The sequence below is a fragment of the Plasmodium cynomolgi genome, chromosome 11 (assembly GCF_000321355.1).
Source record: "Plasmodium cynomolgi strain B DNA, chromosome 11, whole genome shotgun sequence".
NCBI lineage: Eukaryota > Apicomplexa > Aconoidasida > Haemosporida > Plasmodiidae > Plasmodium > Plasmodium cynomolgi.
The window spans coordinates 606286-623606 of record NC_020404.1 but is presented as its reverse complement, the minus strand read 5'-3'; the positions used below and the strand labels follow the sequence as shown (position 1 = coordinate 623606).

The following is a 17321-nucleotide window of genomic DNA, read 5'->3' as shown; positions in this document are numbered from 1 at the left end:
AAAAAAAATCTACTGATCTGAAAACCGTTTAACTATTTATTTGTATATTAAAATAGCGAGCTAGTTATGCATTTCTCAATGGTTTCAAAAATTATATGTGTGAACCACGAAGCGCAAGATACGTACGTGTGCGCGGGAGTGTGTACCTACCAGTGCGCAGGCGTATACACACCCATGCATGCACAAGCGCCATCACATGTAGTATCTCACAGGGAGTGCATCAACCTTTCATGGTGAATGTTTGCAAACAAGTTTTGCAGAGGCATCGTGGTTTTTTTTTTATAACCATGCGGTTGCCCTTTATTAATCATCTCCGAAATTAGCTCGCATTCGAGTTTTCTCGCTTATATTCATGTCTATTCACGTCTATTCGTGTCTACCCACGCTTGTCATTTTGTCTGTCTTCATTATTAATTGTTGAATGGTCTCATTTGTTTAATGTTTAACTTAAAAATAATTAGTAATTTTCGCTTGTCATAATTTTTTTTTTCTAAATATATATTAAAAATTTTACTTACGAAACGCATTTCGTTTTTTTTAGTGATGCACGTTACGATTAGCGCACAACCGACGTGACGGAGGAGTGCGTTTCGCTGTTCGATTGTTTATCTGTCTGCTGGTTTGTCTATTTATCCATCTGTGTGTCTCCCTACTTATTCACTCTTTTGTGTGCTTAATTGCAATTATGCAAAATAAGAACCGCGCCGTTCCGGCCACTCCAGAAAATCCCCCGCGTGTGTAGTTAAGTAGTTGCTTCTTAACCACAAGAGCAAAAAAGGCACACACGTGCACATATAAACGAATTTTTGCCTATGTACACAACCTCGGAAAACACAAACATGAACGACACGCACATGCAGCAGTACTATATGGACAAAATTAAGAAGAACATAAGTCAAATAAAAAAGTCGAAGAACATAAGTTTGCCACAAAATGTACACGAGGGTAATTTCAGCATAAGTGAGAACTACCCTACAAATCGTATCGATGGACAGAAGCATAAATCTAACGATACGAAGGACATACTTTTTAGCAGGAATAGGGATCAGGTCAGAATTGGTTATGATAACGATTTGAGGAAGAAGAAGGAGATACCCTGGGAAAAACCGCCAATTCACACTAAGTACAACGTCAGGGGAAATACCAATTTTTATGAAAATTATGTCACTGATTACAATAATGAGCTGCCCACAAATGACCACCTATACCAGTCTCATGGATCTAGTAATGGACAAAACCGCTATGTCCGTGAAAATGTTATATGGGATGAAAAATTAAAACAATACAAGACTAAGGTTACTTCGCCTAGTTTTCTGTACACCTCAGATAACATTGCGGTGGAAAAAGGAAGTGACATCCATGGCGGGATAATCGACACACACTGTTTTTATAACTCCTGTGTGAACAATGCGAAGCTTATAAGACAACGAGAAGGTAAAAAAGTGGCGAGTAATGTCAGTGCACCTTGTGGGATATCAGAACCTAATTACAAAGAAAAACTGCATATAGTTAGTAACTCCTTGTGTAGGAACAAAAATGATGTTAATGGATTTTTCGATGAAAACATATGCAACACTGGGGGCATTTCTTTTTCGAACTGTGTGAGAAATGTTAGCAGTACGTCCTGTTATGAGAGAAGAGGGAGCTCAAAAAGTGGGATCGTACAAAGGGGTTACGACTCGTATGGATATCCCCATCCCAGTGGGCATATACTCCACACCAAGTGTTCTAATCATACGTTAGGGGGAAATAACAGAAACTACACGGGGAATCTGCCCAACAATGTTATCATGAATATGGACCATTCCAGGCACAGTTCTGCTCGTAGAGGTATTTTCCGAGAAGCTTCCCTAGGAAGCTGTACACGAAGAGACGCAATGGATAGAGGAATCTTAAAAGGTGGTGAATTAAAAACTGCTGTGTGCTGCTTAGGGGGAATTAGTAATTCTGATAAGAGGAAGCAGTCCACATTACCAAACAATGGGGAATCGCTAAAAAGTGTTGTGGATTCTCAGGGGGGTAAAATCCATTTCGGCATCCCACGATATGAAGGTGTAGTAAAGGAAAGGTTCAAAAATCCCATTGGGGTTATGTATAAAGAACCCACGGTAAGTTCAAACCGAGAACACTGCAGCACAGTTGGTCGGGTGCATTCTGTTGTGACTCCACAGGATAGAAGCGACGTTTTAAGACATAAAAAAGTTTCAAACCATAGTAGCGGTGATAATGGTGGCAATGTTCACGGGGTGAATTTGCACCAGTGTTTAGGTGGATGCTTTGCAAACAAGGAACGGCCATTTCTGTCAAACAAGAAAAGCATCTCGTCGACGCGGCTTCAAGAACCGCACGTGTTCTACCATAAGAAGGTTAGTTCTCTGAATGCGAACGCGGGGGTTAGAAATAATCAATGGGGGGGGTGTAGGAAGGAGAGTGCCATAGCGCTGAATGGGTTGTGCTGGGGCACGCTAGGAGAGACTCCACAAAAAGGAGCGTCAAAAAATGGGGGACCACAAAGAGGAGCGTCACAAAATGGGGGACCACAAAAAGGAGCGTCACAAAATGGGGGATTACAAAAAGGAGCGTCACACAATGGAGACTCCCAAAACAACGTGCTAGAGAATAATCTATATTTTATCAGCTCCTTTCGCGCAGTCGACCAAGGCGAAAAGGGCGGGGGGAATCGGAAATCTATCGAGCAAAAGGACAAGCACAAAATGTACAGCCAAGAAGGGAAGAGGAGCTGCCTTAATTTCCCACTGCAAGGGATAAGCATCTGTAAGTCAAAAAGGGGGTATAGCCAAAATGATCCCTACGAAGGAGGAAAAGTAGAAAAGCATAAATTAGACATTGTCCAAAGTGCGCCTAAGCAGAAGGCCATTTCGCATCTACAAAAGGGAAGGGGTCGATTCGAAGGGGCGAAGTCGAATTTGGCCCCTATGAGTAGGAATATTCTCAAAGGGGGCGATTCTGTGGATGATACTTCTTTCTCTACTTTGGGAAAAAATTACGGAAGTGAGAAAAGGTTAAATATGAAAGTAATGGATAACTCTCCCTCTTCCCGTCTTAACTGTATTAATAAAACCGACCTCATGTTGAGAGAGACAAAATACGGACAGGAAGCGAATCACAGTACGGTCTTTTACAAAGAGTCGAATGCAAAAGGGGTAGAAAAGGTGTGCAACCTGGAGGGGGAGATAAAGAGTGCCCCCTTGGTGGAAGAGACGAATAAAGGCGAGCTGCCCCTGAACCCCCCAGCCAGAGAGGTACACATGGAAGGGGTGCAAATTTTAGAAGGAACATGTACAGACTATGAAGAAGGGTACGGTAGAATAAATAAAAAAAACACGTATGATGAAAAAGTGACAAATGAGCAGGACACCCTGTTGGAGAATTTTAAATATGACGAAGAAGCTCATGTTGAAGAGAACCACGAAGGGACGGATGAAGGAAGTAACTTCAACTACATCGAGGATGATAGTATAAGCAGGGAGGAGAAGAAAAAACTGGAAAAGAAACTGCACTCGTACTTTAGAAAGGAAGGGTTCTTAAGGCCATCCTCTAATTCGCTCCCCCACGATTCGGAAAAGGGCGAAAGGGGCCAAACGGGAGAAAGGGACCAACCGGGCGAGAGGGACCAACCGGGCGAGAGGGACCAAACGGGCGAAAGGGGCCAAACGGGCGAAAGGGGACAAACGGACGAAAACGACTTGACCCCCTTCCTCAAAGGGGTGAGGAACAACTCGGCCGTCCACTCCAGCAACAGAAAGTCCTCCATCACGGAGTATTCCCAAATGGAGAATTACGATATATCCTCCAGTAGCGTTGACATATTTGACGACAAGGAGATAAAAGAAGTTTTCGAGGAAGTAACCATAAATAGGAGTATAAAAAGTAGCTTTTGCGTCAGTAGGGATGAGTATGAGGGTCCGCGGAAGGAGAGCATGGATCTAGGAGGAGATTACCTAGAGGGGGAGATACACGATTCTGCCAGTGCTAAGGGGAAGAGAAGGAAAAAAAGAGGAAAAAAAAGCCTCCCCAGTTTAGAATACCTATTTTTTAAAAAGAAAAATGTATTATTTATGGAATTGTTACGAAGCATGAAGGAGAAAGGGGAACAAAGAAAAAAAGGGAACAACAAGGAGGATGAGTTAGAAAGTAAACTAAATCGGGTAATGCTACCCACCTCTGAAAAGGAGAGAAATTTAATAGATAAAATAATTTACTGTCTAGACCCATCATATGTGAACGACACGGTGGATGAAGCAGATAAATGGAGGCAGAAGCTGACCTACATGCGTGATAAGTTCCTTGAATGCATATTATGTGTGTCTTATCCAACCCACCTGTGGAATGAAGAAATGTTTGAGGATTATTTGAAGTCCCTAAATTTGAATGCATTATTTGACGATACGTTCATAAAGTACGAGAGTGACCTACACATTGATTTATTTCAACCTGAGGAGGAACTATTTTCGGACGTGGGAAATATTGGAGAGGGGGGATTCGGGGTGGTAACAAAAATGAGGTTCTTAGAGAATCCCCAATATTATGCAATAAAAAAAATATCAAAGGAACACATTATAAAATCTCAAGCAGCTGGACAAGCCTACTTAGAGGCAAAGTACCACTCTGTTTTGAGTCACGTAAATATAATAAAAATGTATGGATGCATGCAGGACAATGATTTCATTTACCACGTGTTGGAATTCTGTGCCAAGGGAAGTATCTACTCCATATCGAAAAACTTTAAGAGAAGAATCATCCCTGATGAGTTGGCTTATAAATATTTTTGTCACGTAGTGAATGGATTGTATTACTTAAATCAGATGGGGATTTTTCATCGAGACATAAAAATGGAGAATGTCTTGGTGGATCACATGGACAATGCAAAACTGTCCGACTTTGGTCTTTCCGCTATGATTTTAGGAACGAAAAGTCATTCTGCTTTGTGTGGAACTTTGGTTTACTTCTCTCCAGAAATTACAAGTGGGTCTGGCTATGACTGGAGATCTGACATTTGGTCCTTGGGAGTTTTGCTGTACGAAATGTTAGTTGGGGATGTCCCATTTGATGGTACCAAAACGCAGATAATAAATTCCATCTTTTCTTGTAATTTAAAGTTTCCCGACTTTGTGAACCCATTAGCAATTAATTTGATAAAGAAAGCGTTGGTGGTAGATGTGAATAAGCGCATCAAGCTGTGTGATATATCGTCTGACCCTTGGATGCAGGAAATGTGGAAATTGTCCTTTCAGAAAGGGCTGGCAGGGAATACCCACTCGTGTTACAGCAGGAAGGATGACAGTGGTGATTTTAACTTTATAGGTTCTTTGATAAAGACTCAGTGCTTCTTAAAAAGCAGTCTCAACGCATCGCTAAGTTACCCCAACATTAGAGGGGGCAGGGTAGAGGAGGAGCAGAAGGAGCAGAAGGAGCAGAAGAAGAAGCAGGAGGAGGGGGGGGAGGAGCGGAAGAAGTTGAACCAGGATGTCCCCACCGGGCGGGAGTGCAAGCAGGAGAATGATAACGTGGATGCACTCATCTTAGAGACTCAACAAAAATTAGCAGAATATTTAAAAGTCGAAAAATTTTACATGAACGAAGAAAATGTTTCCAGTTCCGATGGCATGAGCTCTCACCAATCGGAGGCGTCCTTCTCCGAATTCAGCGACTCTTCTAGGGGTACTAAGCAGGACGTGGTGGTGGGAAGAGCAGAAGGGAGTGCTAGCCATGTAGGGAAATCTCCCCAGGGCGATCGATCTGCTGCGCGCGAAGTGGGATCACAGAACGACCTTTCTGGGACTCTCCAAGAGGGAAGTGGGACCAGCTTCCTATCGGGAGCCCCTAATGAGGATCTATCCGTGAACAGTAAACGTGATTGCAGCAGTGAGTCTATCCCCTTGGAGTGGATCACTCCGGGGAGAATCTACCCCAAGCCGAAGAGCAGTTCGTACGGATCCATTATGGAGAACGGCGGCAGTAGTAACGATGATCCATGTTTGAATAGGCTGAACTGGAAGACCCAATCCGATCAATCCAACGTAACAGAGGAGGCCGAACTGGTTTATTCTTCAGAGAGTTTAGGCTCCACTACGAATCAGTGTGACGATGTGTCTAGTGCGCCTTGTATTGAGAAGAGGCGCAGCGAGGGAGAACCGGAAAGGGACTCCTTCGAAGAGGGAGTAACACCGAAGGAGACGGATGACACTTTGTCTGAGAATACAATTCCGGATTGTCCTTACGATAATGGCAATTTGTATGATAACAGTTCCATCTCAAATATGCCCCCCTTTTCTAACAGTTCACAAAGGAATGATAAATTATCTTCAGAGGTGGAAGAAATAGTTCCTGATGAGGTTGATATTGAATCCCTTGAAAAGTTAATACGAAGGAGAGTAGACAATGGAAAAGAGTGTCCAAGGGGAGTGCTTCCAATTTATAGGGGTAAGTATACGAAGGGGGAGAGTAGTCCTGTGGAGAAAAATTTCATCCGTATTGGACAGGGAGAAGTGAGAAAGGCTCTCCTTGACGGTGGAAAAAAGAAGGGACGGGGTGAAAGCAAAAAGGGGGAAGAGAACCCATCCACGCGTAGAAGCATTCAGGCGAGCCCAAAATGGGAGAGAGTTGGCGAAGTGGGAAAGCAGCCTGCAGGGGAAAAACCGCGCGAAGGGGAAAAACTGCGTAAAGAGGGAAAGAAGCTCGAAGGGGGAAAACTTCTCCAAGTGAACGAAACGCACATTCCAATTTGCGTAATCAAAGAAAGGGCGACAGAATCATCAGGAGAAAGTAACGGGACCAAAATAAATCTACACGTGAAGGATACCCTCGTGGAGAGTAGCAGCAAGTCCCTCGTAAGAGCTAAACATTTAAGAGTTGACGGGGAAGAACCACACGTTGGAAAGACTCCGAGTGTAGAGTTATCGGATGACAAAATCGAATATGCGAAGGGGTCTAGAATTGAAAAAGGGGAAGACAAGAATTCAAAAAAAAAAACGAATAAGCTATGTGAAGACACACCAAAGGGTGAACTAGCCAAAAAAGGGACAACCAAATTTAAGAGTATTTTGGAAAAAAAAAAAAGTTTTGAAGCAAAAAAAAGGGAAGATATACTAATTAACAAGAAGGAGGAAAAAATTTTAGAAAAAACAGCCACAGGTAAATTATACAAAAAGGATCCTTTCTCTAAACGAAGTGGATCTACCCACGGAAAGAAGAACCCTCTTGCCAAGGGAAAGGACAAAACGGATGACAAGAAACGACTCGAGAAGGAAATCAGACGATCCCGTAGCCACATATGTGATTTAGATGGAACTAGCCTGTACGACAAGTATATAGAAAAAATAAACAAATTATATCTAAGTATAAAAAGTAAAAAGTACCTTAATAATGGTGAAAGTAGCAAGAGTCCATTCACTGAGGAGGACAAAGCATCAGCTGCGACGGATACTCTACAGGAGGAACAGAAACAAGGGGACATCCAAAATGAAGAATCGATGAAGGCTAATTATGTACATGATAACAACAGTTCTGGCGAAATGGAGGAAGGCTCCTCCACACTGGTGAAGAGAAAGCACAGAAATGTAGCCACAGCCATTCAGCGGGATGAGCAAAAGGAGGAAAGGATGGAAGACAAACCACTTAAGATGAGGCCTTTCCATTTGAGCATGGGTAGTTATCCTGTCGAGACGGGAAGTACCAAACTGACGGAGAGTGGACAAATGGGGAGCAGAAGGAATGTACTGAAGGCAGAAAAAACTGCTTATCCGAGGGAGCATGGAGGAGGAGGAGAAGAAAGGCTGCTAGATGAAAAATCGTTAGATGATAAGTTGGCCAATATAGAGAAGGAGGTGTCGGTGGTGGAGACGAGCAAGGAAAAGTATCGCTCTTCGTACAAGTGCAGGAAGGAGAAATCGTTTCTCGAACTGAAGAAAGAAATTATCAATGACAACGTTCCTATCGCCAGGGGAAGAGTGACCCCCGATTTTTTCGCCCCGGAGGAGAACGCCTTTAATTCGAGCGGCACAGATGGGGAAGAAAAAAGCAGCAGCGTTGGCGGTGCGAGCGGTCTTAGCGGTGAGGGCAGTGCCCGTGGTGCCGCGCAGCAGGAGGAAGAGGAGAAGGAGAAGAAGAAGCCCACTTGGTATTACGAAAGGCAAAATGCATTCAGCTCCTCTAATTCGGATTACGCAAGTGATAAATGCTTTTACAGACGGTACAAGCAGAACAGGACAATACATTTGGACACCTCCCAGTTGGTGAAAAGGAAAGAAGAGATTTTTAATGTGGTCCACGGTGGCACCATGGGTGCATGCGCGGATGAGCAAGGGGTCGAGAGCACATCGGATGCAGAGTTTGCACAGTCCGCAGAGTTTGCCCAGTATGCCGAGTTTGCACAGCACGCCGAGTTTTCAGGGAAGGCACACCATGCAGAGCGCGGTGAACCGGGCAAAGTCATTACGCACCCAGACGGGGAAACAAAGTATGTGCTTAACCATAATGGGAAATACCAGCGGGCGAAGAGTACGAGCAGAGCAGTGCAGAAAGGGAAAGCGCAAACTGGAGAACGAGAACCGACTAGACAGCTTTCCTTTAACAACAAAGTGACCTTTATGGCTCTGCATAATGATGGCTCAGTTGGGAAGTCGTTCAGCGTGTACGAGTGCAGTGAAGAGGAGAAGGAGAAAAAGAAGAAAGAGAGGGAGAAGGAGAAGGGGGAGAGGGCCACTCAGGGTGGAGCCAATATCCTAGGCTCGCAAAAAAAAGGGACAAAGGAAATATCCAACCTGGAGTTAATATCAAAGATTCGACAGAAAAATAAAATCAACCTGTTGGATAAGGTGAAAAAGGAGAAGTGTGCCTCTAATTTAGGAAAAAGGAGAGTTGAGAGAATGGCTAGTTCGGGAAGCATGAACAGGAGTTTATCAGAGGTAGCCGTTAGCTCCGAATCAGTTGGCAAAAGTACCTACACTGGACGTAGTGATCTGCTTAAGAAAGGTTCTTCCAAAATGGCCAAGATGAGGGATATATCCCAGAACTCCAAAATGAGCGGCAACCGGGCGCATAGTAAGAACGGAGTTCCACAGCCAAGCAGGAGAAGCAATTCGATAAAAAATAATTCAATAGCGAAGCAGCACTCGTTGGAAAAGGAAGTTATGCAGAAAACAAACAAGGGGGTCAGGCCTACGGGAACACCCGCAAAGCGTGCAGAAGGAAAAAGTGCGAGTAGTATGACAAGCGGTGCGAACAAGTTAGACAGTACAAATAGTATCACTTCCAAATGTGGAGAGAATAAAAAGAACATAACTGATGTTGCAAGTAAGAGACTGAACAGCAGTAGCACTGTGTTGAGCAAATCTAGGGATGATGTAGACTCCAGTGTAGAAAAGAGGAGAAAGCCATATGATGATAAAACGGAAAGGAGGACCAACAAAGGAGTATCTCCACAGAGAAGTGTAAGAAATCCTTGCTTGAAGGAGATGACGGTAGATAAGGGCGAAGGAATGGCTAGCTCTTATTTGAAAAAAGGAGGGAACAGTAGTAGGAGGAATGGGTCAGAAAATTTGTTCTCCGAGAAGAAGGCTAAATCGAAGGAGGTAATACCAAACGGGTTCGTTCAAAATGAGAAGAAGAGTAGAACCCAAGAGGGGAGCACCACCCTAACGAATGAAGACGCGTCTGATGTGGCGGCAACCAATTCGGTGGGAACGACAGAAGAGCAAGTTAGTCTCACCATGGACAGGGCAAAAAACGGTGCTCCTTACTCCATGCAGAATGGTAAAAAAATGATGTTAGGAAATAATTTAAAAAACGCAAAGGTAAGGCAGTATCTGAAGAGCAAAATAGAAAAGGTTAAGAAGGAGAACGAGTACGCGTCACCGATGGGGGCGAAAAGGGAGGACAGCCTCAGCCGCAGAGAGGAAGGCCGCAGAGAGGAAGTCCGCATAGAGGAAAGCCACAGACAGGAGACCGTCTCCCATTTCCCCTCTAATCAGCATGATTCCCGTGAGGGGTGCACAAATTGGAGTACCAGTGAGGGAAAGAAAATCTCATTCTGCACAACTAATGAGGTCAGGAGGTCCATAAGTGACATTCCCTTCAACTGCTGCGTCAAGCGTTATTTTCAGAGCGAGTCAAATGGGGAGATAAAAACAGGGAAAAGTGCACCTAAGGGGAGTAGTCCAAATAGCCAGTGCAACGAGGATCCAACGTGGAAAATTACTAACCTATGTCAAAGCAAGAAAGAAAGTGGATACTCTCGATGTAGAAGCGAAGCAGTAGGGAAATACAGCTGGACGAAGACTGGCTTAGATGGTGAGCATCTGCACATCGATAGGGTTAGAAGCGAGAGAACTAAGGGAGAAACCGAAAAGGAGGAAGCAGTTCTGAGGGATAATAAGAAGGAAAAAAATCTCAAAAGTGGAATCATGAAAGGATCAAGTAATGTGAGCAACAGTAGGAATGTCCAACCCCCAAACGATGGAGCGAAGAGGTACAAAACGAACACACATATTTACTCGCACAAGGATATTAATCTCTCGAAGGTGAAGAGTAAGATAGACACGAATATATATAGGAAGCCAAAAAGTGGAGCAGAAAATGTTGACTCAAATGACAAAAACGGTGCACATATGGAGTCTGATGAATGGGGAGAAAAAGCCAATCGTGTGTTAAAAAAAAAAAACCAGCACATGAGTACATACCATGGATCTTCCTCTTTACCAATGGGAGACAAGGAAAGGAAAAAAAACAGCCTGATTGGTCATCCCGAATTGGGCGTAAGGAATGTGTCCAGGATTCAGAGACTCAATTCGGTGATGACAGATGCAGCTCATTGTTCTAACTCTAGACATAACAGTAGCGCGAAAGAAAGGGAGCATCCTTACCAAGAGGATGGTGGACCAATTAAAAGATCAGACAGTGCATTAATTGACTCAGACTATGAGGAAGAGTTGCAAAACAAGCTGCTACTCCTGAATAAGAGGAGCCTTTGTGGGGGAATCGATCACCGAACACAGAATTATGGGAAGGATGGAGTGAAGAGTTATTCCAAGAAAGGAGGAAGCCACGTCATGTATGAGGGTGCTACAAATAGTGGTAAGCATAGTCAGGGTGGACACACTTTGCAGAGGGACCGAAGCTGCAATTGGGGTGGTTCGATCCCCACATATGCATCTAGTAGTAATGGAAAGAGTGCCAGGGAAGGGGAGTTCATACGGATGAAGTCCAACTGCAGGAGTGACACCCATCGAAGTGAAGCAAATTGTCTTAATGGCACGGGAATGTCAGTATCTGGATGGAATAACTGCGAGGTGGTGAAAAGTCACTCCCATGTAGAGAAAAAGGGATCAAACTTTTTAGTAGAACCCACGAATAGGCACTGCATGCAGATGGAGAAAAATATGAACAGGGAGATACAGGGGAACTATTCCGAATCGTTCGATGAGCACGACATGGATGTTATAGAAGGACACATCATGGAAAACACTTCTTTTAACAAATTAGCTTCTTCAATAATTTTCAGCTCAGATGCGGAAGAACGTGTGGAAGATAGCTGTGTTGGAAAGAGAAAATGGGTACTCCCCCCAAAAGGTGTAGTCACTACGAAGGAATCACAGCAGGTGTGGTGTACTCCCCATGGTAGAAGTGCGTCCAGAGTGGGAGACAATTACCTAACGAAGGAGCCTTTTAAGCGAAATGTCAGCTGCGGACATTGGCCCATCATGCAGTGTGTAAATGTTGCACGGACAGATGTAGGAGAATCTACCGAAGTAGCAGATGTGGATAGAACTCTGCTTTGTGGGAGGAAAAGAAACGAAGTGGCTAATTTGAAGAGAGGCAATCCCCACATGGATGTTTATATGAAGGGTCAACATAGAAGCAATAGTAGGGATGCTACAAAAGGGAGTCAACCTGTGAACGTATCAAAGGTGCAGAAAAGTGCACAGGTGGGTGTTACTAACAGGTTCGATTCAGGTAATCCTTTTCTGTCGCGTCCGTCCACCCCAACTTCTTTACATAAAAGGGGGGAACAAATAGGAAGGAGTGAGCAGCAAGTGAATGGAGTAGTAATGAACAAAAATAGAAATATCGTATATGGGAGAAAACCCTCATTAGCACAACAGGGTAGCATTAAGGAGAGCATATCCAATTGTGGTTCTGCAAAATTGTGCAACTCAAGTGATAAAAGGAGCTTAACTCCCCAAATGGGTTCTACTAGGATCGAAAGTAGTGCTAACTGCTTTACTAACAAAGTTGTGGTAGATGAGGACCAGAGCGGGTGGTACACTGCAAACTGTGACAAAGGGGGATTTTTTACAAAGTCTAATAATACGGGCACGACGAGCAGAGATGGTTTACTCGCCAAATCGGCTTCCAATTGTGTCCACATGGATGCCATGAGAAGAAATAATAGTGCACAGGTGCTGCCATCTTGTGCAGTAAATCTGGTCGATAACAATTCCTCGGGATGTTTCCTCTACAACGGATATTTTCACAAAAAGGAGTTAAAAAGTGGTGGCCATGGAGGAGGTAGTCCCCCTGTTGGTGTTAAAGGCACATACGAACGTGTTGAAGTGAGCGATAGGTCTATGGATACACGTCACCAAAGAAATGGAAGCGCTATGTCGATTAAACATATGGGAGGTAAAACTAGTTTGGATAAAACGACATACCATAGTCCGAGTAATAATGCCAAAGGGGCTAATGTAGTCATTAAGAAGGCCAAAAAGGTAAGTACTATGGATTATGCAAACGTGGATCTGAACGAAATACAGGTGACTGTCGACGAACATAGGAAGAACTTGTTAGCGTCCGCCACTCCGATTGAGCCGTGCAGCCACGTGAAAGTGGTGTGAGGCACGGGATCAATTAGGCCATCGCTATGTTCTTCGTTGGGGCGAGAGTACCAACAGGTGTTTTATCCCCCCGGGGAGACCTCTATTTTTTTTTTGGCCCCCTTCAAATTAGCACATGCCACAGAGAGCATTACGCTGATATGGCACTGAACCACGTCGCCATTTTTGCCAACGCTGGGGATTAAGTAATATTAATGATGGCACCGCCCCCCCCCTTTTTTTTTCCGTTTCATCATGTGTAAAAAACGCACTAATCGCTTGTTTCATTTTATTATTATTTTTTTTTTTTTACGTCATTTTGCATGTCACTATTTATTCCATTTGTTTCTGTTTTTGCCAAATGGTCGGTGTCTTTTCCTGTGAAAAGGCGCCGCTCTGCAAAAGGGTGCAGTCCCCCAGAAGTCGCGTCAGCCGGCTGGGTCACTTCGAAGTGTTCTAACTTGCAAAGCGTGAAACGTGCAAAAGAGTGTTAATTGGAAAACTTCAAACTGGGCGACTGCAAATTGGGCGACTGCGAACTAAACGATTGGAGCTTCTCCAACGAATGAATCACAACTGGCACAAACACGTGCAGGTAAACACAAACGAAACAAAACGAGCAACGGGGGGTGCTCTAGCTTTTTATTATTACTCTACATTTGTCTCTACGCAGATTGGCATACTTGGAGATACTCCAATTGTAGTAAGCGTATGCAAGTCTTGGAAAGGGCGCTACGATCTTGTTTTCAGCAGTTCCCCCCCGTTCGGTTCTTCTTTCGTGTTGCTACCCATAGGGCGAGGGAATTGCGGCACATTGGAGGCATCATTCTTTAGCGGGCGAACTAACCACAAGTTAACACTGCGATGTTAAGTGGAGCTCTCCGTATAGCGCATCGCTTTCTACGTTTTAACATGGTCGATCGGATTTCCCCGAGTGCACACATAACAAAGAAAATCTCCTACACACTTTGATTAATTCATGGGAGACGAATTACATACGCTGGTGGGGGATCCACTGGTGACAATTATTAGGAATAAGGTTCATGCAAATATACGATCGAGTGTGTGGTCTGCACACTTGAAAATTCATGCACATTATAATAGGACTGTACAACATCGAATTGGGAAGACAGCACATGCGTAGGATTAGCGGTACGCATGCAGGGTACATATACACATATGCAGTAAGTTCGGGATACACAGAAAAAAAGGCCACTCTCACAAGCACGAGAGGGTTTACATAAGTATTTGTATGGAGCTATTTGTGTGGAGCTATTTTTGTGGAGCTATTTGCGTGGAGCTATTTGTGTGGAGCTATTTGCGTGGAGCTATTTGTGTGGAGCTATTTGCGTGGAGCTATTTGTGTGGAGCTATTTGTGTGGACCTGTTTTTGTGAACCTCTTTGTGTAAGTGCATACTGCGCGCGCGAAGAGGGGAAACGCACACTGCAGCGGCTAACAAATATATTCGAAGAATGGCCCACACCGCTGCGACTCCGCTGTGAACACGCGGAAACGCAACCGTCGCGAAGGATCTCTTTTTAATTACTCTCCTTGAAGTACGCATGCTCGAGGGCCTGTTTTGCGGTGATCCTCTGATTCGGGTCGAGTCTCAGCATCTTCGAAAGCAAATCTATTCCCGTGTCGTCTAATCCTTTTAGCTAAAAAGGGGAACGCAAAAGGGTTTCCTATGTGGTTTGTGAAAGGTAACGTACGTGGTATGGTATGCGTGCGGCAAGGAATGCACCTGAAAAACGTAACACGTTTAAACGAGTGGCACACGTATGGGACGATGAATTTGATTGGCCGAATAGGAGGGCATAAGGTTACATCCAAAAGGGGCCCATCCGTGCTCGTAGCCCCAATATTTTTTGCGTTACAAATGTCTCCCAGGGCAAGGGCTCGTAGACCATAAAATCCGGGTCGTACTTGGGAAGCTCAGTAACGTTCGGCCAGTTCTCCGAATTGGGGGTTCCCAGAATTCTGAATATCCTCATAAGCTGATCTGTTTCGGACACCCCTGGGAAGAGGGGCCTCCCATTCACCATTTCTGCAAATATGCATCCCACGCTCCACATGTCAATTGGAGTGGAGTATTTCTTTGATCCCATTAAAATGTCCGGTGCTCTATACCACAACGTGACGACTTCGTGGGTGTACTTCCGCACGGGGATTCCAAAGGCCCTGGAGAGGGGATGCAGTTAATCCGGAGAACAACGAAACGTGTGTGTCATAGCGCATAGAAATAGGCACACGAGTGTGCAACCCCTTCTACGCAGCAGCACCGGTCGGTGCACGTGGGCGAAGGGGGGGATGGACCAATCTGCGTAGGACCTACCTGGCGAGTCCAAAATCTGCGATTTTTAATTCTCCTTCCCGATTTATGAGCAAATTCTGCGGCTTCAAGTCGCGGTGCAACACTCTGTGTTCATGACAATAGGCTATTCCACTGAGCAACTGGAGTAAAAATGACTTGGCCGTTACTGACTCGAGTCCTCCTGCAAGTGAAATTTGGACCATCGTTAAGGACGTCCCCAAGGGTAGCTTCACATGCGCACGGGAACACTCAGAGGTGCATGTCAACGTGTGCATAACCAACATGACAAATTTGAAGAATAAAAAGAAACGTGTCTACAAATTTTTTTTTTTATCATTTTTCACCATCGCATACGTCGAGAAGTTTTTTGAGGTCTTGGTCGAGATGCTCAAAAACCAATATTAATCTTTTCTTTGTGTGTATGACATCATACAACTTGACTATATTTGAATGCTTTAACTCTTTTAAAATGCTAATTTCTCTAATTGCTGCATGGTGGTAATGAGTTGGAGAGCTTACGTATGTGTGCAGTTGTGTGAAGAAGCAGGCAGGCTTTGCTTATGTGTCTGCACACATGTGTATAGATGTGTGTTGCATTGGGGAAGACTGCCTCAGATGGAACACTGTGTGAAGCTTCCAGACCGTTTTTTGGAAATTGTGTGCGTCTCGCATATTTGCATATACACACATGTTCGCTTATCCGCCCACTCACGCACGCGCGCCATTTTAAACAACTCCAGTGGAGGGGGAACGCTCTTCGCGCATTAACTGTGCTAACCTGTTGACGGAATGCCTTCATCCTCTTTTTCGAGTCTTATTTTCTTCAACGCGAATGTTTCGCCGTAATTATTTTGTGCTTTGTAAACTACACCATATGTACCTTCTCCAATTTTTTCTAATCCATGGTATTTTTCCATTTTTTTTTTTTTTTAAGCAAAAATCACAAATGCTGTGCTTTTACTTCTTAAAACATCCTACTCACCTTGTCATTACAATAAATACGGGAAAACAAATACATTTGACCAAAAAAATTACGTGCTTTTTGTAAACAGCTGATATACTGCCATGTGCGGGAGGCCAAAATGCAAAAATAAAAGCAAGCCAATTGTGTTCCCACTGTTTTTTTTGTGTTACGCTTTAATATGTACAGGTGAATAAAAAATGTATACAATTTTGTGCGCGAAAAATAAATGACGATTTCGAAAATATGTTATGCCAGATAAAACGTACTTCTCATGTGTCGATGCAATAAAAAAAAAAAAAAAAAATCAGATAAATATGGAGTAAAACGAAATAGTGTACTACATTCCTACATTCACATGTGCGTATCGAAAATTCCTATTTGCGAAATTGCGAATGTGGGGTGTAAAAAATGGTACTTTATATATGCGTACTTTATTTGCGGTATGGGCAAGGGTTATATTATAATACCACCTGACACATACATATACGAAGTCAAGAATGACGCAAAACAATTGCTACGTTACAAAAAGCGGTGAAAAACACTTAATTTGAAACATGATCCATATAGATGGAACGTTCCAACCTTCACACTCTCACTCCAACTCAAACATTTTAATCATTTCGCGAAGTGAACATTTATAAGTGCCGTTTTAGCAAAAAATAGGGGGGAACAATTTTTTTTCGCCCCCACCACCCCTCTTGACACCAGTAAATTTTTTATCCACTACAAACACGATTCACCCGGAAAAATTGGCAGAGTACCGAGTACGCGATAGTGCAAATCGCCACTCAAAGATGCTACTCACAGGGGCGATAACGTATTTAATACTGGCAATATATGCATAATGCAATATATATACTTATACTGCTTTGAAGAAAAACCATTAAGAAAAAAAAAAAAAAAAAACCTTGATCCATATGTGGCCTATTATAACATAGGTGCTGCCAATTTTTTTTTTTTTTTTATAATCACCTTTTACCTGACCTGTTCATAATTTTTTAAAATTTTTTACAGCATTAAAAAAATATCATATAAGTATATTTTATTTTATTTTTTTTGTAATATTTTGCTGCTTACATATCATGTCGAATAAGTTTCTCGCAAAATTGTAACTACATTAAAACGCAAAAAAGTAACGTGGTTTTTTTTCTCTTCACTTTAACAACACTTTAAGGTTTTTTAAATTTCCTACATACGTTATATATAAT

General features: G+C 43.3%; 2 protein-coding genes across 2 annotated transcripts; one reads left to right on the top strand and one right to left on the bottom strand.

Annotated features, from left to right (window-relative positions):
- Positions 1-839: 839 nt before the first annotated feature.
- On the top strand, positions 840-12854 carry PCYB_112370 (protein kinase domain containing protein; the record flags this gene model as incomplete). Its single annotated transcript, XM_004223115.1, has 2 exons — positions 840-2108; positions 2172-12854. 2 exons carry the CDS (start codon positions 840-842, stop codon positions 12852-12854), a joined length of 11952 nt encoding a protein of 3983 aa, XP_004223163.1.
- A 1519-nt stretch (positions 12855-14373) lies between these two features.
- PCYB_112360 (protein kinase Crk2) lies at positions 14374-16066 on the bottom strand (the record flags this gene model as incomplete). Its single annotated transcript, XM_004223114.1, has 5 exons — positions 14374-14493; positions 14713-15016; positions 15171-15330; positions 15494-15637; positions 15928-16066. 5 exons carry the CDS (start codon positions 16064-16066, stop codon positions 14374-14376), a joined length of 867 nt encoding a protein of 288 aa, XP_004223162.1.
- Between the last annotated feature and the right edge of the window lie 1255 nt (positions 16067-17321).